The sequence below is a fragment of the Pteropus vampyrus genome, unplaced genomic scaffold, assembly GCF_000151845.1.
Source record: "Pteropus vampyrus isolate Shadow unplaced genomic scaffold, Pvam_2.0 Scaffold2, whole genome shotgun sequence".
Taxonomy (NCBI): domain Eukaryota; kingdom Metazoa; phylum Chordata; class Mammalia; order Chiroptera; family Pteropodidae; genus Pteropus; species Pteropus vampyrus.
Window position 1 is genome coordinate 20,684,739 of NW_011888783.1, and position 24,362 is coordinate 20,709,100.

General features: G+C 36.9%; 1 protein-coding gene across 1 annotated transcript in view; it reads left to right on the forward strand.

Annotated features, from left to right (window-relative positions):
• The window catches only part of STK39 (serine/threonine kinase 39), a 233,354-nt gene extending 209,158 nt beyond the window's left edge, over positions 1–24,196 (forward strand). The window contains exons 16-17 of the mRNA XM_023529694.1: positions 10,678–10,742; positions 22,643–24,196. Coding sequence (XP_023385462.1) covers positions 10,678–10,742; positions 22,643–22,717 — 140 coding nt within the window. The 3' untranslated portion in view covers positions 22,718–24,196. The remainder of the gene's footprint in view (positions 1–10,677; positions 10,743–22,642) is intronic.
• The last annotated feature ends 166 nt before the right edge of the window (positions 24,197–24,362 follow it).

Genomic DNA, 24,362 nt, shown 5'->3' on the forward strand with positions numbered 1-24,362 from the left:
TAGAAAAAGCCTTCAACTTAACCCAGAAAAACGACACTTGCATTTATGGAAACCCTTAATACTTTCATGTACCCTTTTACTTCACACTTTCAGTACCCTTTTGCTTTTTTTTTTTTTTTTTTTTTTTTTTTTTGGTCAGAAAGCAGCCATAAAAAGACCCCACCATAATATACATGCTCTATTAGGGAAATGAAAATTAAAACTACAGTGAGATACCACTACACATTATTAGAATGGCTAAAATTAAAACAACTGATCACAACAAGTATGTAAGAAACTGAAGCTCTCGTAACTCTGCTGGTGGAAATATAAAAATGGTACAATCACCCTAGAAAACATTTCAGCAATTTAAAAAAGTTAAATGTACATCTATCATACAATCCAGCCATTCTACTCCTAGGTAACAGCAAAAGTTCTAAACAATTCCTACGTCCATCGAGAGGTGAACATGTAAACAGATTGTAGTACATCCACACAATGGAATGCTACCTAGCAATAAACAGGAATGAATTGTTGATACACGCTACAGCACAGATGGATTTCAAAATAATTATGATGTGTGAGAAAAGCCAGGCAAAGTGAGCATACACTACATGACTCCATTTGTATAAAATTTTAGAAAATGCAAATTAATCTGTAGTGACAGAAAAAGTGGTTTCTTTAAGAGAGTAGAAAAAATGGGCAGGGAGGGGAAGGTGGGGGAGTTACAAAGGACCTGAGGAAATGTTTGGATGTGATAGACATGTTCATTATCTTGCTTGTGGTGATAGTTTCACTAGTGTATACATATGTCAAAACTTACCAAATTGTACACTTTAAATATGTGCAGTTTATTATATGTCAATTATACTTCAGTAAGACTGTTATAAACTAACATAAGACCCCCCCCTCTAAGCTGCTTATATCAGTATAAGAGAAGATGTTGGTAAGCATTTGGAACAGCAATTGTTAAGAATACAAAGGACGTGACCCCATTGAGAATCTGGTAAAAGTTTCACATCCTCTGTCCAGAAATGTGCAGAGTTTGCCTACAATTTAGAGTGTTACAACACTAAAAACCCCAGTCTGAGACATGCATAGAATTCTCCATATTTTTTAAAGAACTAAAGTACTTTTCAAAAGCTGTGTCTCCCAAGCAATAATCCTCTTTGTTTCACCAAAGCAAATAAATTAATTCTTCCCTTCATCTCAGATAAACGTTGGATATTCTTGGCGAGCATGACTTTAAAGTTTAGCCATTCCTCGTACAGTATTTTTATTTTTATTTTTTTACCTTCTTTATCCTCATTCTAAAGAGGAATTAAACTTTACACACACTAGTATATTACCTTCACCAGCTAAGGAGGCTATAATTTTATTAATTATACCATTTCATTGCTTTCAAAACAAGCAATAATAGGTAGCATAGAGATTATTGGACACTTCCATTACCATACTGTGGTCCAGTTCATAAAACTCTACCTTAACGACAGTAAAGGAAATTCAGGATGAAAATATCAATTTTATGATTATATTTTAAAGGACAGATTTAATACCAGCCAGTTTAGCTGTTCCACCCTGTTTCATAATTTTTCATTACGCTAACCAAGATAACACTAATGAACTGAAATTTACCTGAACCTTAAGGAGACTAGCAGGGGTATTTCTGTTTATTTCCCATATTCCCTTCCTGCTATATGTAAATAACACTAATACTGAAGTCTGTTTGACATTTTAGTCTCAAAGGCTGCTTGCGTATAGTACCTGTAACACTCCTAAAATCTCTCCAAACTACTGCTTTTTTCTCACCATCTAGAATTTTGAGTGAAATGCAAAGAAAAATGTCATGCAATATACACATTCCCCCTTTTCCTGTAATATTTTACTTTCCATTTGCACTTATACATTTGATCATGGAAATGCCTTCCAAGGTGATCGTACCAAGTTCATCCTTGGACAGAGTCCTACATTTTCCCAGGGACAAGACTCAGAGACAGATGTGCATGCAGGCAGTTTTTTGAGAAGTGCTTTCATGATTAGTGTCTGTGAGGGAATAAAGGAATTTGGTAAATGGAGGAATTAAATTGCCACTGAACCACAGCAAACACCTCAGCTAATCTCAGGGAGTTTTGGATCAGAGATGACCCTTAGGGTTGTCCTGCCCTGAGGCAATGGGGTCTTTCTGTTCTCATTGCCAGTCATTGGATGCAGGCTGCCTTTGGGGAAAGGGCCCGACCTTGGCTGAGACAGCACTCTGCCCAAAAGGAATTCCTGAAGAGGAATGAGGCTGAGAGTCATTAGCCACCATAACCCCAGCCAATGGGAAGACAGTTGCCTCATTCCTAAAGAGGAGATGTGGGCTGCATACCACAGTATCCACTCCAGTCCACCCCCTGCACTGCATGGATCCACCTGGGAATAGTTCCTGCAGGAGAGACTGGTCCCTTTTCCTGGGGAGAGCTGTAAGAGGGAAGGTTGGGTTAATATGACTTTTAATCTCCACTGCTGCATCTAGTGGCATCTTGAGGCCACGCTGGTACTCACCATGCTCATCCTTTACTACCCACTGTAGGTCCCCTTTGTCTGGGCTGCCACCTGTGCTAGTCTGGGTGTGACCTGGGATGTGACCTAGACCCTCATCCCTGAAAAACCTGAATGAAATATGGCTAATATTTAAAGTCATAGTTGCCTAGGATGCCTAATACTCATTTGAGATGAGCCCAGAATTAATTTGCTTTGGGAAACCTAAGTGGAATTGTGGCTTAGGAGACGCATTTTTGGAAATTCTAAGATATGAATAATTCTTCTATAAAAGGGTCTTAATCTGGATTTTTTAGAATCATGGAACCCTCTAAATTGACATGCACCATATCAGACACCAGGAACATAGCAGCGAATGAGACAAAGTTCCTGTATTCATTGGAACTTATGTTCTGGATATGTGGGAGTAAGTGAAGGGCCACCTCCAAAATTTATTCATGAATATGTAGCCTGTCTGGTGGTGTAGGAAAAGAAGTAGAAAGTGAGGTGATAGTGGGGGTGACATTAGGATAGCCAAGGACATTTGAGCAGAAACCAGAAGGAAAGCAGGGGGCCAGTCATGGAGGAGAGGGGCATTTCCAGCCCAGGGAAGGGCAGGTACAGAGGTTCTTGGGTAGTAGCCTGCTTTGAATGTTCAAAGATCAGCATTCTGTAGCTGGTCAGAATGGTGAGGTCAGAGAGGGAGCAGGAGGCCAATCAGATGGGTTTTGTAGACCGTTATAGAGACTGTGGCTTTTACTCTGAGCTGGAATGCCATCAGAGGGTTTTGAATAGAAAAGTAATATGGTCCGATTCCATGTTAGAAGGCTCGTCTGACTGTGGGGTGGAGGCCAGGCCGTCAAGGGACAAGAATGTAAGCAGGGAGACAACGGACTGCTTGCACGGCTATAGACAAGTAATGGTGGTGGCTGTATGTGGTCAGCAGCAGCGGAAGTGTTGTGAAGTCATCAGTTTCTGTGTATGTGGATGTATTTAAAAATTAACCTTTTCCAGAGGTGAATAAGATTTTGTCTGAGTTATAAAGGAGTTCGAATCAAGTGAAGAAATCAGATCGGTAATGGATTATCTCAGGACACAATGGTAAGAGCAGTGGTAGAGATCTAGAGGACAGTGGGGGTTCTGGAGCCCTTCTTGGGAAAATCCGGGGTAGGAAATAACAAAAAATAAACTGAAGAGGTAGGTTGAGACCGGATTTTGCATTAGAGTTATAGCAGTATCCGTAAGAAACCCACCTTCATTTCACCTCCTTGCTCAGAGCTTACATTCTTTTTTGGCACCATTTCTCTTTCTGTGCAATCTCATGCTGCCTTTCTGTAGCAATGCTTTGTACAGAGCAGGTGTTCAGGATATAGCTTGGGATAAAACAATATTGTGACATCTTCACCTTGTCAGGTAACACAAGTCTATGCTTTTGTCTTATCTCAGAATGTCTTACTAGGGGAATACGTAGACTTAGTTTGGTGTTCATTGGTGTGCTTTCCCCCCCACAGCTTTTGTTTGGGAATAGCTCAAATTAAATTAACTCACTGCCACCAGGACATCAGTATCACATGGGGTTGTTGTGAAAAAAAACTAGTATCTGGAGAGAAAAGTGTATCTTTTGACTTATCACTCAGAAAACAAACACAGACTGTAAAATAGTCATTATGTGACTGTTACCTTTCTAACTCTCAAAATGTGGAGAATTTGAGTAGTGCAAAAGTTTTATAGAGAAAACTTCCTGGAGAATGCCCAACTTAGTTTGACTAAGAAATGTCAGCTCTGCTGCCTTGCCTTCGATTACATTCAGGGATGTATTGAGCATCAGCATCTTTTTCATGTGGTGGTTATTATTATTACAGTTTCATAAAGCACAATAGTTACTGTACCTTAGGCCAAATGTTATCCAAAATAGCCAATAGAAACTTTTAGCATTGACAGGGATTCAAACCTAAAGCATGACACAGGGACACAAAAATAGCAAGAAATAGCTTATTCACACAAAGGTATCATGTAGCCTCAGTGGTAGGGCAAGAGGGGCCTCAGTATTATCTGTGTCCAGTGTGGCCAAGAAACAGTGGCCTGGGGAGGAATCGGTGCACAAGCTCAAGAAAGATAACACAGAATCTGCATAAGAAACTAGGGAAATATGTTTTATTTTGGGAAAGCCAGGAAGGATTGGAAATGAGTTAATGTCCACTAAGTAAGCAGGGTTCAGAAGCCCCGTATTTTTGAGAAACTAGAGTACCTTTAAACATAATGTTCAGTGTTATGAACACATACAAGTAACAACCAGCCCTTCCTTTTCGGCTCACGTTCCAGGTAAGGAAAATTTTTATTTTTGAAATCCAGGTGCACAGTCAGGAGAAGGAAGAAAACAGTGACACCCATCTTTTTAATGAACATTGCTACTGGATGAGAAATTAGCATCACTCTAAATTTTATGTGATGTCAGTTAAGTGAAGGTATTTTATAGCACTTTACAACAAATTAGAATCAACTAAATTGAAAATAAGCCTAGCAGCTGGGATAAGTAATCAGGTAAGAGGCCAGTTTTGCTATTTTTGCTTTGAGCTGAAGACAGAATTTGAATTTCTAATGTCCCTGAGGTGTAGGATTCACAATTGTGGTTTCTGGGATAATTGTTTAAGGTGCTAGCAGCTCAGTCTTGCCCTCCAGTCTACAACTTGCTTAGCCACGTTCCCTGGAAATTGGCCCTAGCAAATATGCGTGTACACCAGAGAGAGTTGTGAATTAGTATAGGACAGAGCTCTGCTTTTGGTGGCACATTAGGGAGAGCAGACTGGAAATAGATGACTCAGGACAAAACAGTAAATCATCCACATTAACTGAGAGACTAATGAAAGGACTGAAATTCATATGAAGACTTTATGGCCACTCATGAAATCAGCCTAAAGCAGAGGAACTATTAGAACACGTTCATGTTTTAAGAAAATGGTTGGTTGTGTTCAGTTGCTGCAGTTTGCATCTAGTCAGAATGCCCTGATTTGTACAGCAGAGCTCTTCACTCCATGAGCCTATGTTTCTTGCTGGGATTACTAGATGATTTTAGTATCTGAAATATGCCAAGAAACTACCGGGGAGACCAAAAGAAGCTTGGTGATGATGACTCAACTGAGGTTGGTGGCCAAGGATAGTACCTGATGTGTAAGTTTGCTTGTGGAGGCAAAAGAGAAAGGAGAAAAAGATGGAGGGAGGGCTCTTACCATATATGAAACTTTGTAGATTGCTCAGAATGGAAGTCTTAAAAGGGCAACAGAGGAGATAAAATGATGCTTGTAATTATGGTTTATAAAGAGAAATAGACCATGTTGAGTACAGTTGTCCTCCTCAATTGTGATTTTGCTTTCCACAGTTTGTTACCTTCAGTCAACCGTGGTCTGAAAATATTAAATGGAAGATTACAGAAATAAACAATTCATAAGTTTTATTTTTTTAATACTTTTATTTGATTGGCTTTGGGTCCTACTAGTCACAAACTAGAAAACCTTTGGGAATCGAATTGTCAGTCAGTTGGTCATGTTCACTTCTACTTTGCTTTTCAAAAGGTTATATCTGCTAATAAAGACAAACCGGAATAGAGATGCCATTATGTGACCACATATATCCACCACTATAATATTTTGTGTCCTGTGGTGGCTTTAATTTTTTTTTCTTCAAAAAAAAATTTTTTTTTATTATGGTGACATTGATTAACGAAATTCAGTGTCAGGTATACAATTTAGTAGTAAGGCATATATATTTTGCATTGCATGTTCACTGCTTGTAGTTAGATTTCTGTCACCACATATTTGACCTTTTTCACCCTGTCTACCTCCCCACTCCTCTCTGGTAACCACTAGCCCATTGTCCATGAGTCTGTTTGTCTTGTTCATTTGTTGCTTTTAGGTTTATATCTCACATATAAGTGATATCATGTGGTTTTCAACTTTTTCTGATTTTGCTTAGCATGATGATCTCAAGGTCCATCTGCCGTGGTGTGACAAATAGCAGTATTTCATCTCTTCTTATGGCTGAGTAATATTCCATTGTATATATGTACCGCAGCTTCTTTATCCAACCATCTATCGTAGGACACTTCGGTTGCTTCCATGTCCTGGCCACGGTGAATAATGCTTCTATGAACATCGGTGTGCAAATATCTTTTCAGATATGGGTTTTCGAATCTTTGGGGTAAATACCCAGTAGAGGGATTGCTGGATCATATGGTAGATCAATTCTTAGTTTTTTGAGGAACCCCCATACTGTTTTCCATAGCAGCTGTACCAATTTGCAGTCTCACCAGCAGTGTATGAGGGTTCCTTTTTCTCCACATCCTCTCCAACATTTGCTATTACTTGCCCTGTTGATAACGCTATTCTAATAAGTGTGAGATGGTATTGCATTGTGATTTTGATTTGTATTTCCTTAATAGCTAGCAAGGTTGAGCATCTTTTCATGTTGGTTGGCCATTTGAATGTCTTGGGAGAAGTGTCTATTCAAGTCCTCTGCCCATTTTTAATTGGATTGTTTTGTTTTTATTGAGTTGTGTGAGTTCTTTGTATGTTTTGGAGATTAGGCCCTTATCGGAGGCATTGCTTGCATATATCTTCTCCCATTCGATGGTTGTCTCTTTACTTTGTCGATGGTTTCTTTTGCTGTGCAGAAGCTTTTTAATTCAATGTAGTCCCATTCATTTATTTTTACTTTTACTTCTCTTGCCTTTGAGGTCAAATTCATAAAATCCTCTTTAAGTCCAAGGTCCATGAGTTTAGTTCCTACGTTTTCTTCTATGCAATTTGTTATTTCAGGTTTTAATCCATTTTGAGTTAATTTTGGTGTGTGGTGATAGACAACAGTCTAGTTTCATTCTTTTGCAGGTGGCTTTCCAGTTTTTCCAGCACTGTTTATTGAAGAGGCTTTCCTTTCTCCATTGTATGTTTTTGGCTCTTTTGTCAAAAATTATTTGCCCATATAAATGTGGGTTTGCTTCTGGACTCTCGATTCTGTTCCACTGGTCTACCATGCTGTTTTGATTATTTTCGCTTTGTAGTATAATTTGAAGTCGCCAGAGTGATGCCTCCAGCCTTGTTTTTTTTTCTCAGGATGGCTTTGGCAATTCAGGGCCTTTTATGCTTCCATACAAATCTGATGATTTTTTGTTCTATTTCTTTAAAAAATGCCAATGGGATTTTGATGGGGATTGCATTAAATCTGTGTAATGTTTTAGGTAATAAGGTAATTTTAACTATATTGATTCTTCCAATCCAAGAACATGGAATATTGTATCTTCTTCGATTTCTTCTAATAGGGTCTTATAGTTTTCATTACATAGGTCCTTCACATGTTTTGTTAGGTTTATTCCTAGGTATTTTATTCTTTTTGTTGCAATTGCAAAAGGAATCATTTTTTTCACTTCTTTTTCCGACAGTTTGTTATTAAAGTATAGGAATGCTATGGACTTTCGAACATTGATTTTGTATCCAGAAACTTTACTGTATTTGCTTATTGTTTCTAGTAGTGTTCTTGTGGAGTCTTTAGGGTTTTTTATATAAAGAATTATGTCATCCGCAAATAGTGACAGTTTGAATTCTTCATTTCCTATTTGGAATGCCTTTTATATCTTTCTCTTGTCTGATTGCACTCACTAGGACCTCCAATGTTATATTGGATAACAGTGGTGATAGTGGACAGCCTTGCCTTGTTCTTGATTTTAGAGGGAAAGTTTTTAATTTTTCACCATTAAGTATAATGTTGGCTGAGGGTTTATCGTATATGGCCTTTATTATGTTTAAGGTACTTTCCTTCTATACCTATTAAGTATTTTGATCGTAAATGGGTGCTGTATCTTGTCAAAGGCTTTTTCTGTATCTATTGATATGATCATATGATTCTTATTTTTTAATTTATTTATGTGGTGTGTCACATTAATCGATTCGCGTATGTTGAACCATCCCTGTGCCCTTGAGATGAAGCCCACTTGGTCATGCTGTATAATCTTTTTAATATGTTGCTGTATTTGGTTCGCTAGTATCTTATTTAGGATTTTTGCATCTGTGTTCATGAGAGATATTGGTCTGTAATGTTCCTTTTTTGTGTTATCTTTACCAGGTTTTGGTATCAGAGTATTATTGGCCTCATAAAATGCATTAGGAATTATTGCTTCCTCTTAGATTTTTGTGAAGAATTTGGAGAGATTAGGTATTAAATCTTTGAACATTTGCTAGAATTCACTGGTGAAGCCATATGGTCCTGGACTTTTACTTTTTGGTAAAATTTTGATGATTGTTTCAATTTCCATACTGCCGATCAGTCTATTTAGATTTTCCAGTTCTTCTTGATTCAGTCTAGGAAGGTTGTATCTTTCTAAGTACTTGTCCATTTCTTCTAGGTTATTAAATTTGGTGTTATATACTTTTTCCTAGTATCGTATGATCCTTAGTATTTCTGCGGTGTCTGTTATAATTTCTCCTCTTTCATTCCTGATTTTGTTTATTTGTGACCTCTTTTTTCTTTAGTGAGTCTAGCAAGGATGTTGTCAATTTTATTAACCTTCTCAAAGAATCAGCTCTTTGTTGCATTTATTTTTTCTATTGTTTCAATTCATAAGTTTTAAATTGCACGCTATTCTGAGCAGGGTGATGCAATCTTGCACCATCCAGCCCCTGATGTGATTCATCCTTTTGTCTAGTATACCCACACTGTATATGCTCCCGCCTGTAAGTCACTTAGTAGCTGTCCTGGTTATCATATTGGTTGTCTCGGTATCACAGTGCTTGTGTTCAAGTCACCCTCATTTTACTCAATAATGGCCCCAAAACACAAGAGTAGTGACACTGGCAATTCAGATATGCCAAAGAGAAGCTGTGAAGTGCTTCCTTTAAGTGAAAAGATATGTATGTATAGGAAAAAAAACAGTGTATATAGGGTTCAGTACTATCCACAGTTTCAGACATCCACTGGGAGTCTGGGAACATATACCCTGTGGATAAGGGGGGACTACTGTATATAATTTTAATTGTTTCCTCTCTGCAGCTGATGGATTAAATGAAATAAAATAATCTGCATAAACTCCATGTATCTAGGTTTTTAGTCAACCTTAGAGAAAAATTAAATTTGCACAGCTTTCTTTCTACTTATAAATTTTCTACTTGAAACACATTACCCAAAATGCCTACATGTTTATTATTGATCATACATGTTTTTATATTAAAATACTTGTAACTTTTCAGATACCTAATTACTGAAGCAGCAGATAATTTGAATAATTATTAATGAGATCTTTCTTATTTCTTCAATATTAACTTCTCTTTCCCTAATAGCCTTTACTTGATTTTCAGTACTTTATACTTTAGGTTTGGTTATGGAAAGAGCAAGGTATTAAATTTCCTTCACTATTACCTTTTGTAATTTTGTTTGTAAACAGTACGCTAAGCCAGAGGAATAAGCAGGAAAAGCTGACTTCTAGAGTCTCAAATATATCATGACACCATGGAGAATGGGACAGGTCTCTGATGAATCCTACTAATAGTGAAAACATTTCTTCACTATGGAGCTCCCAACTGACAGCCTCTAGTGCTTGACCCTGTTCAGCTGACTCGGGAATTGTTGAAGGTGGCACTTCACTGGTTTGACGATCATTGTGCTCTGAAAACATGAAAACATATCCCCGAGTCGTAAAGGTTATCCACTGTATTTTGCAGCTTTGATAAAAATGGGTGCAGAGAATTGAGTGAATTTAGGGACAGGAGTTCAAATGTGCTGAGCTATTATTTCCAAACAAATGATGCCTTGCAATACTTCTTTGTTTTGTACTGCCCTCTCCTGGCTAATAAACTTCTTAGTAATGAGTGTTGAGAAATATGAAGTGAAAACACTGGGGACTGCTATCATTTCTACTTTCCATTAGAAAGTAATTTCTCATTTTCTGAAATGTGGGGTCAATGTATAGTTAACAAATTAACTATACATTAATTCAGATGTGCTGAAGATATAAGTTGGTATAGAAAAATTTCTGGATGAGTAATTTGGTCATTTATATGGACTTCATAATGTCTGTGAAAGAAGTGATTTTGCAGCTAATTGCATCATTAGTCAAATTTTCTGAATCATTGATGTGAAAATCTAATCTTATTGGAAATAATTTGGACACTCTCTCTCTCTGTTTGTATTTTACAGTGGCTGCTAATTTACAGAAGATTGTAGATGATCCCAAAGCTTTGAAAACCTTGACATTTAAGTTGGTAAGTGGAAAGTTATGGAAAGTAGGTAAATATTTTGCCATGCTGTGCCATCAAGGAAGAATATAGTTTCATAACCTGCTCTGTAATTTTGTTGCTTTCTTTTGGTATCTGTTTTTGCATTCGTCATTTGCCTATTCAGTATTTGGGAACTTTTCTGATCATGACCAGAAGTTCCTCTTCCATGAACATAGCTTGTTCTTTTACCACTCCACCTTAACTAAGAGTAGCCATTTGAGAAATCTTGAGCACCATACCATTTTGCTTCCAGTTTGTATGGCAACTTGACCATATTATAGAAAGAAATTAAATTCTAGGCAACATTTTTTTTTTTTTAGGATTAAGACATTTATTATTTGGGCGATCACTTCATAGTTTTCAGTAATTCAAGAACATTTTTATTTTTTCAATTACAGTTGACATACAATGATATGTTACTTTCAGGTGTACAACATAGTTATTAGACATCAATATATGTTGTACATAGCAATGTATAGGTCATGTAGACCTTAAATTGCTGTACCATTGTGACTAGCCCTTGATGAGATTAATTTTAAAAAGAGTCATTGTACTGTTTACTAAAACTTTTACTAAAGCCTTCCTGAAGCGAAAGTCAAGCAGTTCTAACTTTTAAAAAATTGAGGCTGATTATTGTAGAAATGGTTTAGGTAATTAGAAGCAATTGTAGAACAGCTAGTGAACAAACGTCACTTTTTAACTCATTTCAAATCACAGTAACAGTTTTTCATTAAGAGTAAATATTCCAGCAGTTTTTCTGTACGAGTAGATTTTTAATTTAGGAACTGGAATGGCCACTTAGATACAGAATACTGAGCATTCTGGGATAATTGTGAAACCAAAAGATGGTGATCATAACCAGAAATGGAGAAGCCCAAATAGTCAAAAGTCACTGTTTTCCTGAAAACTTTAATTGCTCTTGGTGCAGCCTGGGCTTTGAAGATTAGGAAGGCATCTCCTGGTGATTGCAGTGTTTAGCCGAGGCCAAAAAGCATTCCGTTTATAAGATGGCTCCTTCTCCAATCTCTTTCCTCTTCCCACTCCCACCACTATTAGAAATATTTGGCTCAAGTTTGAAAAGGTGTCCAATCTTATCTTATATATCCACTTAAAGAAAAACAATAGCCCAAGGGGCAAGGATATTGATTACATAAAGAAGTGCATTTACTTTTTTGTCTCCACCTAACCGTTAGCTTCATTTGACAGGTAATAGGTATGATTTCCATTGTTGACATGAGCAAGATCAGAATTTGTTCTCTTTTAGCACTTTGAACAAAGTAGTTCAGGCATTTCAGCTCAAGTATAATGTGCTTTGGGTTCGACATATCAGTATTTTGTTGTATGCCTTGAGACAAGTCTTCATAAATGTTTAAGTCATTTTTTAATTTTCTACCTTGCAATTTTGTAAAGTAAATGAGCATTGCTGCTTTCAATGGGGAATTTTTGAAACTGCGTTAGCAAAAATACGAAGTAAGATGTAATTGGCCCTTGAAGATAGAATATAAATTGTAAGTACATGTAATTAACATCCAATTGGTACACATTTACATGAGCATTATAGATTTTAGTTACTGAAGTTGAAGAACATGCATTACAGATAGCAATTTTGTAAGCATTTTTGGTAATTAACTAAAGGGCTTTATTTTTAGAGGCTTTCTGCTTAGGCATAGTTGAAGGCCACATGACTAAGGCGACATTTCCCAAAGAACAGGTAAAGCAGGGAAACTGTCAATTTAAGAAGTCCACGTAGCAGCCCGGCACCTCCTGCTCCAGGTCTGAAACAATAGTTCTCCAAGAGAAGTCCCAAGAATGAGAGTGTCAGCTCCACCTGGAAACTAGAAACTCGATAAAAACAAATTCTAGGGGCCCATCTCTGGTGGGTAGGGTGCAGGAGTCTTTTTTAACAAGGTCTCCAAGTGATGACCTGGAGGTTATGTGATGTTAGCTAAAGTTTGAGAACCACTGCTCTAAAGGAAACTTGGAGGTTCATATCTCAAGAAGCGCTAGGGTGGAACAGTGTTTCTCAAACTCTCTTCCATACAATAAATCCTAGGAAACCAGTAGACATTATAGTTCATACCATGCCTATGTACCTGAAGGGTTCTTTCTTACCTGATTAATAGGTAACAATGTGTGAAATTATTCCAAAGCCTGGTAGAATGAGAATGTAGACCTATGGGTGGCCAAAGAACCAGAGCAGGTGTTGATATAGGATAGGGTCTCCTCTTCTTGCAGGGCTGAAGAAAGTGGTGTTTAGATTATGATCAGTTAGTAGCATGGTAGTTTCAGCAGTCAGGACTGGGAAGGATAGAAGTAATACACCTGTAATTAGTACTGATCACACAAATAGTGGTGTTTGGCATTGAGAGAGCTGGTGGTTTCATATTGATAATTGTAGTGATAAAGTTAATAGCACCTAAAACTGACAAGACACCTGCCAAGTGAAGAGAGAAATTTGTTAGGTCCACAGAAGCTCTGGCATAAGCAAGGTTTCCAGCTAGGAATAGGTAGACGAGTTTTTTTGTTTGTTTGTTTTTGTTTTTGAGTCACCACAGGAGCTCAAAATATCCCAGTCACAGCCTCTGGGGTGGACATGGGCATTGGTATGTTTTCAAGCTCTCCAGGTGGTTCCAAAATACACCTAGTTTTCGGGTGAAGGGAAACTTTGTGGTTGACACTGAAGGATTCAGCTCCTCAATAGGAAGCAGGCCACACCTTCTGGTCTGGCAGGAAGGGTGAGTTTCCAGGAGTACAGACTCTGAGTAAAAGCATACATCCATTATACTGTCATGCTAAGTGCCTGATAATGTGTACATTTTTCTTTGAAGCTGAGGTTCACAAAGTCTGAGGTTCCTTGGGGCCCTTTTTAGGAGATCCCGCATATCAGCACTCTTCATAATATTAAAATGTCACTTGCCTTTTCCATTGTGTTGACATTGGTAGAAAAGCAATAATGGGTAAAACTGCTAATGTCAGCATGAATCAAGGGTGGAACACTGAACAGTATGAGTAGCCATCATCTTCATCAGGCACACATTGTCACTATAAAAAGTTAATTTTTCTAAAAAGGCAAACATTGTTGATTAAATCTCTACTTGAGGACACATCTTTAATACTCTGTGTGATTAAATGAAGAAGTATTTCTTCAGTATACTGAAGTACAGTTGGTTGTTGCCAGAAAAAGCGCTTGTGAGCTTGTTTGGGTTGTGAGCTAAACTAGCCATTTTCCTTTTTTTAAATATATTTTTACTTGGAAGAATAACTGACAAACTATGATCATTCAGATGAGGGATTTGGCAGATATTTTTTCCAAAATGAACCAAACCTGGCAATTCAAGGTACTGACAATATTTGTTACTGGAAATAAATTTTAGCTTTTGAACAAAAATAGAATTTTGAGAAACTTGTATCTGTCACTATAAGTTTGACAGCTTAATGAATATGGTATGTCAACTGTGCAAAATCTGCCTAACTTGGTCATGCTGAAAAATCATGCATCAGTAAAATATCCATTCAGACTTCTTCTGGTTAAGATGATAGAATAGATGAATACTGTGTTTGCCTCCTCCCATGACCACATCAGAATTACAACTAAATTATAGAATAACTATCATTGAGAATCACCTGATGACTAGATGAACAGATGTTTTGTAACTAAAGCTATAAAGAAGAAGCCACAACGAGACTGGCAGGAGGGTCAGAGACATAGTATTGGCTGGTCCCTTACCCATAGTGTGGTGATTAAGAACCTGGAGGGATATCTTGTCTGTAGAGGACCCCACTGAGGAGTGAGGGGTACCAGTTCTGGGAATAAGAGTCCCCAGAGCATCTAGCTGTGAAAACCAGCAGGGATTGACATCCAAGTGAGAGACAGAGGGATGCTGGGGTCCTAGGTGTTCCTCTTGAAGAGCCCATGCCCATGCATGGACTAGCTCTCTTACAAACCCACTTGTTCTGGATACTAATGCAGGGGTAGCAGATTGAAAAGCACTAAGAACATCCAGGGAGAAACTATATTGACTAGATTCAGGGAAAGGGCTGGAGGGGCAGCTCTCTGAGTGGATAGAAGCGCTAACAGGCATCATTGCTTCTTTGTTGAGTTTGTACCCTACCCAGCCAGTAGGTGCCAAGTCTGAGCTCTCCATTAACCTAGCTAACATCATTCCCCTTATCCTGATGATTCCATGAGACCCCCACCCAACTCAAACACCTGGTCTGAGTATTCCAGTGGCTATTTCCACGTAAGCAGTCTGCCTTGGCTCACAACGTGGACTTTCCTAAAATCTCTCAAAGGTCTACAAACCCCATACAAGCAGCAGCTGGCCTCAGCATGTCTCTTACCTCTGACTCAGCTGCCCCAAGCCCAGCGCAAACAGCAACCAGTCTCAGCTTGCTTTGTATCTTCTATTAGGTTGCCCCAAACCTGGCATAAGCACCAGCTTGGACTATAGCTTCAACTAAGTGGTCACAAACCCAGCACAAGTGGTGACTACTCTCAGCTCACTTCCTAGTCCCAAGCCTGGCACTAACAACTAGGTTTGCAGCATCGTTTCTCCCACGTGCCTCCAAACCTAGCACAAGGGGCAACCAGTCACAGATCACATTATAGCTCCCACCAGATGGCTCCAAGCTGGGCACAAATGGCAGCCCGAGAGGCTCCAGAACAAACACATCATACATTAAGTGGCTATTTTCAGACCACCCAACCATCTCCACAAACAACATACTGAAAGGGCCAACTTAGCTGGCATCTGAGCCCAGCTCGAGCTACTCTTGCCCTGTGGGGTCAGCATCTGCAAAGGCCAGCCCTAACAGCCAGTTAACCAGAGGATCAGTCCCACCCACTGACATGCCAACAGCAATCAAGGCTCAACTACAATAGGAGGACACAGACAACCCACACAAGGGAAACCCTTGGAGTACCCAGCCCAGGTGGACAGGGAGACTGCACCACTTGGCCCCACAGGACACCTACTACGTAAGGTCACTTTGCCAAGACCAGGAGATATAGTCAGTCTACCTAAAACAGAGAAACAAACCCAGGAAGTCAGCTAAAATGGGGAGACAAAGAAACATGTCCCAAATGAAAGAACAAGACAGAACTCCAGAAAAAAAAACTAAATGAAATGGAGACAAGCAATCTACCAGAGTCCAAAACACTGGTCATGATGATGCTCAGTAAACTTAGGGGAAGAATGGATGAGCTTAGTGAGAACCTCAACAAAGAGATAAACCATAAAAAAGAATCAGTCAGAAATGAAGAATACAATAACTGAAATAAAGAATATATTGCGGGAATCAACAGCAGGTTAGATGAAGCAGAGGACTGAATCAGTGATTTTGAAGACAAGGTAGCAAAAACACCTAATGGGGAAAATTTTTTTAAATGACAATAGTTAAAGTGACCTCTGAAATAACATCAAGTATAACAACATTCGCATCGCAGGCGTAAGAGAAGAAGGGGAGATAGGGCAAGGGATTGAAAACCTATTTGAAGAAATAATGACTAAAAATTTCCCTAACCTAGTAAAGGAAATAGACATACAAGTCCAGGAAGCACAGAGAGTCCCAAACAAAATGAACCCAAAGAGGCCCAGACCAAGACCGATCATCATGAAAATGCCAAAGTTTAAAGACAAGGAAAAAATCTGAAGTTAGAAAGAGAAAGGCAGTTACTTATGTACAAGAGAACTCCCATAAGACTGTCAGTTGATTTCTCAACAGACTTTGCAGGGCAGAAGAGAGTGGCATGAAATAATCAATGTGATGAACATTAAGGACCAACAACCAAGATAACTCTACTCAGCAAGGCTTTCATTTAGAATCTGAGGAAAGATAAACAGTTTCTCAGACAAGAAAAAGCTACAGGAATTCATCACCACTAAATCAGTATTATAAGAAATGTTAAAGGGACTTCTTTAAGTAGAAAAGAAAAAAATAGGAATAAGAAAATAGAGGAAAGAAAAAATTGCTGATGAAAGCAAACAGTAAAAGCAATGGATCAACCAACTATAAAGGTAGTACAAAGGTTAAAGGACAAAAGTAGGAAGATCATGGGTAATTACAACAGTAAATCAAGGGAAATACAAATATACATATACAAAAGAAGTAAAAAATAATGAAAACAAATGTGGAGGGGGTGAGTAAAAATTACAGTGATTTTAGAATGTATTCGAACTTAAGCGACTATCAACTTAAAATAGACTGCTATAAAAGCTTGGTATATAGGAAGCACTTTGTAACCTTAAACCAAAAATCATTTACAAGAGATAGACAAGAAATAGAGAAAGGAAACCAAACATTGTAGAAAGTCATCAACATACAAGAGAGCGAGAGAATAAGGAATAGAGAACTACAGAAATAATCAGAAAAAAAAAAAATGGCAATGCCTACATACCTATCAATTAAATGTAAATGGACTAAATACTCCAATCAAAAGACATAGGATAGCTGAATGGATTTTAAAAAAAGACCCATACATGTGCTGTGTACCAGAGATCTACTTCAGATTGAAAGACACACACACTAAAAGTAAAGGGATGGAAAAAGATATTTCATGCAAATGGAAATGAAAAAGCTGGAGTAGTAATACTTATATAAGACAAAATAGATTTTAAAACAAGGTCTATAACAAGAGACAAATAAAGGCATTTCATAATGATAAATGGATTAATCTAACATGAGGATATAACTGTCATAAGCATCTATGCACCCAAAATAGGAGCACCTACATATACAGCAAATATTAACTGACATAAAGGGAGAGATTGACAGTAATAGTAGAGAACTTTAACACCCTGTTGACATCAACGGATAGATCATTTAGACAGGATGGAAAAATCAATAAGTGGTCTTAAATGACACTAAGCCAAATGGACTTAACAGATCTTTACAGAACATTCCACCCCAAAACAACAGAATACACATTCTTTTCTAGTGCACATTCTTTTCTATGTTCCAGGATAGACTACATATATGTTAGGCCACAAAATGAGTCTCAGTAAATTTAAGAAGACAAATCATGTCAAGCATCTTTTTCAGTCACAATGGTATGAAACCAGAAAGCAGTTACAAGAAGGAAACAATCACACAAACATGTGGAGACTAAAATAACATGCTACTAAACAACAAATGGGTTAACAATGAGATCAAGGAAGAAATCAAAGGATACCTTGAGACAAATGAAACTGAAAAGACAATGACCCCGAATATATAGGACACAGCCAAAGCAGTTCTAAGAGTAAAATTCATGGCAATACAGGCCTATCTCAAGAAACAAGAAAAATCTCAAACAGTCTAACCTTATACCTAAAAGAACTAGAAAAAGAACAAAGCCCATAGTAATTAGAAGGAGGGAAAAAATAAAGACCAGTGTGGAAATAAATGAAATATGGTCTTGGGAAAAAAAAAAAAAGCAGAAAAAAATCAATGGAACCAAGACTTGGTTCTTTGAAAAAATAAGCAAAATTAATAAACCTTTATTTAGCCAGACTCAAGAAAAAGAGGGCCCAAATAAAATCAGAAATGTGATAGAAATGACAATTGACTACACAGAAATACCAAGGATTATAAGGAAATACTACAAATAATATGTCAACAAATTAGACAACCTGGAAGAAGTGGATAAATTCCTAGAACCACACAATCTTCTAAGGCTGAATCAGGATGAAAACAGAAAATCTGAACAGACCAATAAGTAACAAAATTGAATTAGTAATCAAAAAACTCCCAACAAACAAAATCCCGAAATAAATTCACACATACATGGTCAATTAATCTATGACAAATGATGCAAGAATATTCAATGGACTAAAGACAACCTCTTCAATAAATGGTGTTGGGAAAACTGTACAGGTACATGCAAAAGAATGAAACTGGATCACTTTCTCATACCATATAGACAAGAATAAATTCAAAATGGATTAAAGACAAATGTAAGACCTGAAACCATAAAACTTAGAAAATATAGACAGTAAACTATTGACATTGTTCTTAATATATTTTTGGTTATCTACCTTCGGACAAGAGAAATAAAATAAAAAAATAAATGAGTCTACATCAAACTAAAGAATTTTTGCACAGTGAAGGAAATCATCAAGAAAATGAAAAGACAACCAAACCTACTGAATGGGAGAAGATATTCATACAGCTTAACACCAAAAAATAATTTGTTTAAAAAAATAGGTAGAGGACATGAATAGACATTTCTCCAAAGAGGACATACAGATGGCCAACAGACACATGAAAAGACGTTCACCGTCACTAATCATTAGGGAAATGTGCATCAAAATTACAATGAGATATTACCTCACACCTGTAAGAATGGCTATCATCAATAAAGTAAGTTCTAGTAAGGTTGTGGAGAGAAGGGAATCCTCATGTGCTGTTGATAGGATAGCAAATTGGTGTAGCCACTATGAAAAACTGTATGGAGGTTCTCAAAAAATTAAACATAAAACTACCTACCATATGACCAAGCAGTCCCACCTCTAGGTATTTATCTGAGGAACCCAAACACTAATTCCTAAAGATATATGCTCTCCAATGTCTATTTACAATAGCATTATTTACAATAGCCAAGATATGGAAGCAACCTAAGTGTCCATCAATTAACAAATGGAGAAAGAAGCTGTGGTATATATAGACAATGCAATATTATTCAGCCATAAAAAGAAATGAAATATTACCATTTGTGACAACATGGATGGACCTAGAGAGTATTGTGCTAAGTGAAATTTGTCAGAGAAAGACAAATACCATATGATTTCACTTATATATGAAATCTAAAAAATAAAATGAACTAACAAAACAGAAAGAAACTCAAATGCAGAGAATGATTTGATGGTTGCTAGATGGAAGGGGTATTAGGGGGATGGGAGAAAAAGGTGAAGGGATTAAGAACAAATTGCCAGTTATCAAAACAGTCACAAAGATGTAAAGTACAGCATAGGAAATACATGTATGGTATCAGATTGGTACTAGACTTATCGAGGTGATCACTTCATAAGTTATAATAAATGCCTAAACACTGTGTTGTACACTGAAACTAATAAAATGTATGTCAACTGTAATAGAAAAAATTTTTTAAATTTAAAATATCCATTCAAACTACACGATAGAACAATGGATTTTAATATAACTGAAAAGTTCACAGCTCTGGTTTCGGATTCCACATTACGACTAAGCTTTAAGAAACTACCATTTGTCAAGTTTAAGTATAGTAACAATATCCACAACTATTTGGAAAGGCTATTAAAATATTCTTCCCTTTTTCAACTACATATTTGTGTCAGGCTGGATTTTCTTTATATACTTCAAAGAAAAACAGCATAAAGCTATAAATTGAATGCAGAAACAGGTATGAGAATCTAGCCATCTTCTATTAAGCAAGATATTAAAAATATAAGCAAAATGTAAAGGGGTGCCAATCTCAGTTTTTTCTTTTGGTGAACTAGTTATTTTTCATGTAGATTTTATTAACGTTATCATATAATGTGTTTATTTTACATTTAATGAATTAATAAATTAATACTTTAGAAACTTCTCAGTTTTAATTTCTAAGTCAGTATAACATATATAACCTACATAAACATGTTTTATGTTTTTAAATATATTTTAATACTTTAAAATGTTTAAAATATTTTAAAATTTTGTTTTAAGTTTTAAGACAAGTTAGTATAATAAATACAATCCAACATAAGTCTATGAAGGGATCCTGAGACCGAAAAGTTAGAGAATTAGACTTTAAGTGTCTCTGGTCCCTTTTCTCTAGATTTCCGAATCTTTTGCATATTAGTGTTTTATAGGCTACAGTGAGAGACAGGAACTCAGACTTGGTTCAAAGAGAAGGGTGGGGGGAGGCCGAGTACCTTGAAGCAGAGCCTAACAACCTGGCCTGTGCCTCTGTCACGAAACAGAATATTCCAGTGTTGCTGCAGGAGGCACTGGGGACATAGGGTGGGATATAGCCTTCCTGAAGATTCCCTGTGCAGTGTGCCCAAAACAGCCACTGGTTTGATCGCCCACTCTCATTGTAAATTCTCACTTGCGTTACTCTTCACAAGAAGGGTTTAATATTTTTCTTTTATTTCTAGTCAGTTTAACCACTAATCATTTTAACCTCCTGCTATTCACATTACCGAATTCCCGATGTACCTTTCAAATGCATTGATGTGCTCCACACTTGCCAGTCTGACCTTTTTGCCACCACCAGCAGCAGTAATTTGTCCTTAGATGTTTGTCAGTTGCCTACTTATTATGCAGGCTGTCTCTGCCCTCATTCGGTGGGTTGAGTAATGACATTGTTAGCAATAGCTAAGCAGGAAAGAAGGAAAAGTTTAGGGAAACTGATAAAGAAACAATGATAGTGGAATGAGAAAATTGGTAGGGGAGGTGAATGTTACAATATCAAGTATGAAAAACACACATCAGAAAATATCTCAGCTGAAAAGCCTTCTATGCCTATACTACTTTGTTAGAAATGATAAGGAATATTTCTGATCTGCCTCTGGCAATGCAAACAGTAAAAATTACACTTTACTGAATGTCTTATCTGTCAAGTAGAAGGAGAGAAATCATTGGACAGGCACAAAGTAAATTCTTTAAATGCTAATGTTCCTACCCTTTAGGCTACTGATTTTCTTACATAAGCATAACTACTCACACTGAATGTTACTTTAAAGGTAATTATTTTAAAATATTCAAGTTACTTGTTCTAATTAGCTGCTCATTTTAAAGGAACATGCTGGGGTTGACAAAAGGCTGAGTTTATGTACTGCTTTGTGGAGCAGTGCTAACAGGGTTCATTGTGATGATTGGAAAGTGCTTTTTTTTTCCCCATAGGAAACTAATTATTTTGACAATTTAGCAAGAATTGGGCCAAGAAAAGGTTTGTATTGCCCGTTGGTAATTAGTTTCTCATTTCCAGTCATTTCATCAGATTTTTTTCTCCCCAGTGTGGTACTTACATATAAAGTCCAATTCTGATTTTTGAACTATAGAGTGAAGCAGCAACTTAGAACGGTGAGCCAAGTGCCGCATGTGTGCATGTATGCGTGCATGTGTGTGTGTGTGAGAGAGAGAGAGAGAGAGAGGAGAAAGAGAGAGAAGTAAGAAAGAAAATAAAAATAACTTATGAATTAGGATCAGTGAGAGGTTTGATGGGCAATGGTTTATTTTCCATTCCTTTTGATTTTGAAGAAAAATAAAGTATTTGACACACTATAATTTGGGCCAATTTTCAGCAGTAAATATGTCCTAAATTATTAAACAAAATTCTGTTACAGAAAAATATCTGTTATGGTACCTTTTCCTATAAAAAATTACTTGCTGGTATTTAAATAAAAGTTATCTATGATGGACCATTCCACTACTTGGTGATCACTTTATTTTTTTCTGGCCAGTTTTACAGAGATGATTTTGGTTGAACCCAAATTACCCCCTGACTGACCTGTTAAATCCCTTCTGCTCATTTCCTTAATATTCTTTTTAAAAGTATTATTAAAGAGCTCTAATTTAAAAGTATATTTAAAAATCACCTTAGTTGTTGAAAATTTGTACATTATATCTTGGCAGTCATACGGTTCATTGGCAGTTCCAAAGCTGAAAGACTGAGCAGAGTGGTGTTTTAATGGGTAACAAATCCCTTCCTTGTTTTTGGATAGCCTAGGACAATCAGATTTCTTATAGCAGTTAGCACCCAGTAGTCCTTTAAGAGAATGATTCTTAGGATCTCTCCTAGAAGAGATGGGCCACATGTCCCCATACTGATTATGCCTTTGCTTAGATCTGCCGTCACATGAATAAGTCTGTAAAAACCAGCAGCAACAGACAAGCACTAACAGTTCTTGTTTTTGTTTTGTTTTGTTTTTACATTTCATTTTCAGGCTTCTGGCTGTGATGGGTCGGAGATTCCTGATGAAGTGAAGCTGATCGGGTTTGCTCAGTTGAGTGTCAGCTGATACATGTCCCTTGACGTAGCCCTGATCTGTCATGCCTCCCCTTACCACACTCCCCCTCAACCTTTCTCTCCCCACATCCTCCCACCCCCTCACTCCCAGTTCCCAGCAAAATCAGAAGATTGTGAAGAGGCCGGCTTCGACAAAATGGGATAAAAAATAATTTTTTTTTAAACTTAACACTCCGAGTTCTGCTTTATTCTCTAGCAATCCACAGTATGAGAACAAGCAAATGCCACAGCTGCACGAATGTTGCTAATTTTTCCAAACGCTATTTAATATTTTCAGCAATTAATTTGGATATTCTTTAAGTGAAAAGAATCTGAAATACACTCAGGTGGTCCTATTTATTGGCAACAAAAGGAATTTTTTCTATCAGAAGCTATTTCTTCTTTCATTGTTCTTTCTGTTATACTTTAACTGTAATCTGACAATGCTGCCTCTTTTATGTTGTATTTAGAAATTAATAATATACTTAGAAAATTAAGATTTATTAGCCAAACTTGAATTCTAGTTTTAAAACTGACTGTGAATTTTATTTTTCATATATTTATGCATTACACACCTTAGCTACGAGAAGAAAAGTTTTTGATTATATGCTTCTTGCAGTTAATCTCTTGTTATTTAAACAAAAATTTTCAGGTCTATCTTTGGAGTATTTATAACTTTTGATTTTTGAAATGACTGAATTAGGAACTAGGATGCTTATTCTTTCAGTTTGTTTGCCTAAAAACCAATCTACAATCTGATTGTCTCTTGGGAGAGGGAGGTGCCTTGCAAACTTTCATATTAAGAATGTGCCTGAGGCTGCTTTACTCTGGAATAGTCTCAGATCTAAAATTTCCTCTACATAAAGTGGTATATGTAAGTTTTGCTTCATTGGAACATTTAGAATGCTATATAAAATGTTGCCATTCTATTAGATTGCTAATTATGTACCCATCTCTGATTTGACTTCTCTTTAAATGATAGGATTTGTTGTCCCAAAGTTGATAAACTTGAAAATACCAGAATCTGAATTTTACTTGAAATTCTGCAGAATACCCAGATGGAGTGAAAAATAGTAGAAAGGGTTTTGTGCAATGACTTTTGTGCAAAAGGTAAACGCTGTTAACTTTCAAGAATAAATACTTTCAACCCAAGTAGCCCTCTGCTTGACTATATATTATGGAATAGTAAACCTTAGGATTTTCAAAATTGGAACCTAAACTTTCAGGGAGGTGGGCTCCCGGGATGGTACCATTTGCTCTTTCCTTGCTAACCCTAGATATGGCAGCTCTTTAATGTACTTTAAAAAGCAAATATATATATTACTAAGGAAAACAAAGTTATTTATAATTGCCTTGTCATAATTGTTAAGGTGTTCTAGAGCCATTTGCATACAATTTAATGTAATTTCATTCCATTCTATTGTTTACACAATGATTACTCAAAGATGACTACAAAGGTAAAAGGAAAATAAAAGTGTATTGCACAAAGAAATTGTGTCACATTGTTTTTTCCCTCCTTTAGGTATTATCTGCATTTCTGCAGTGATACTCAGTACTTTCATAAAAATGCCTAGTAAGAGAATCAGGTTTGGCAAGTAACTTGAATTAGCTTGAGGAGAAAATGAAAGAGAAACATTCACACTTTATGCAAACAGACT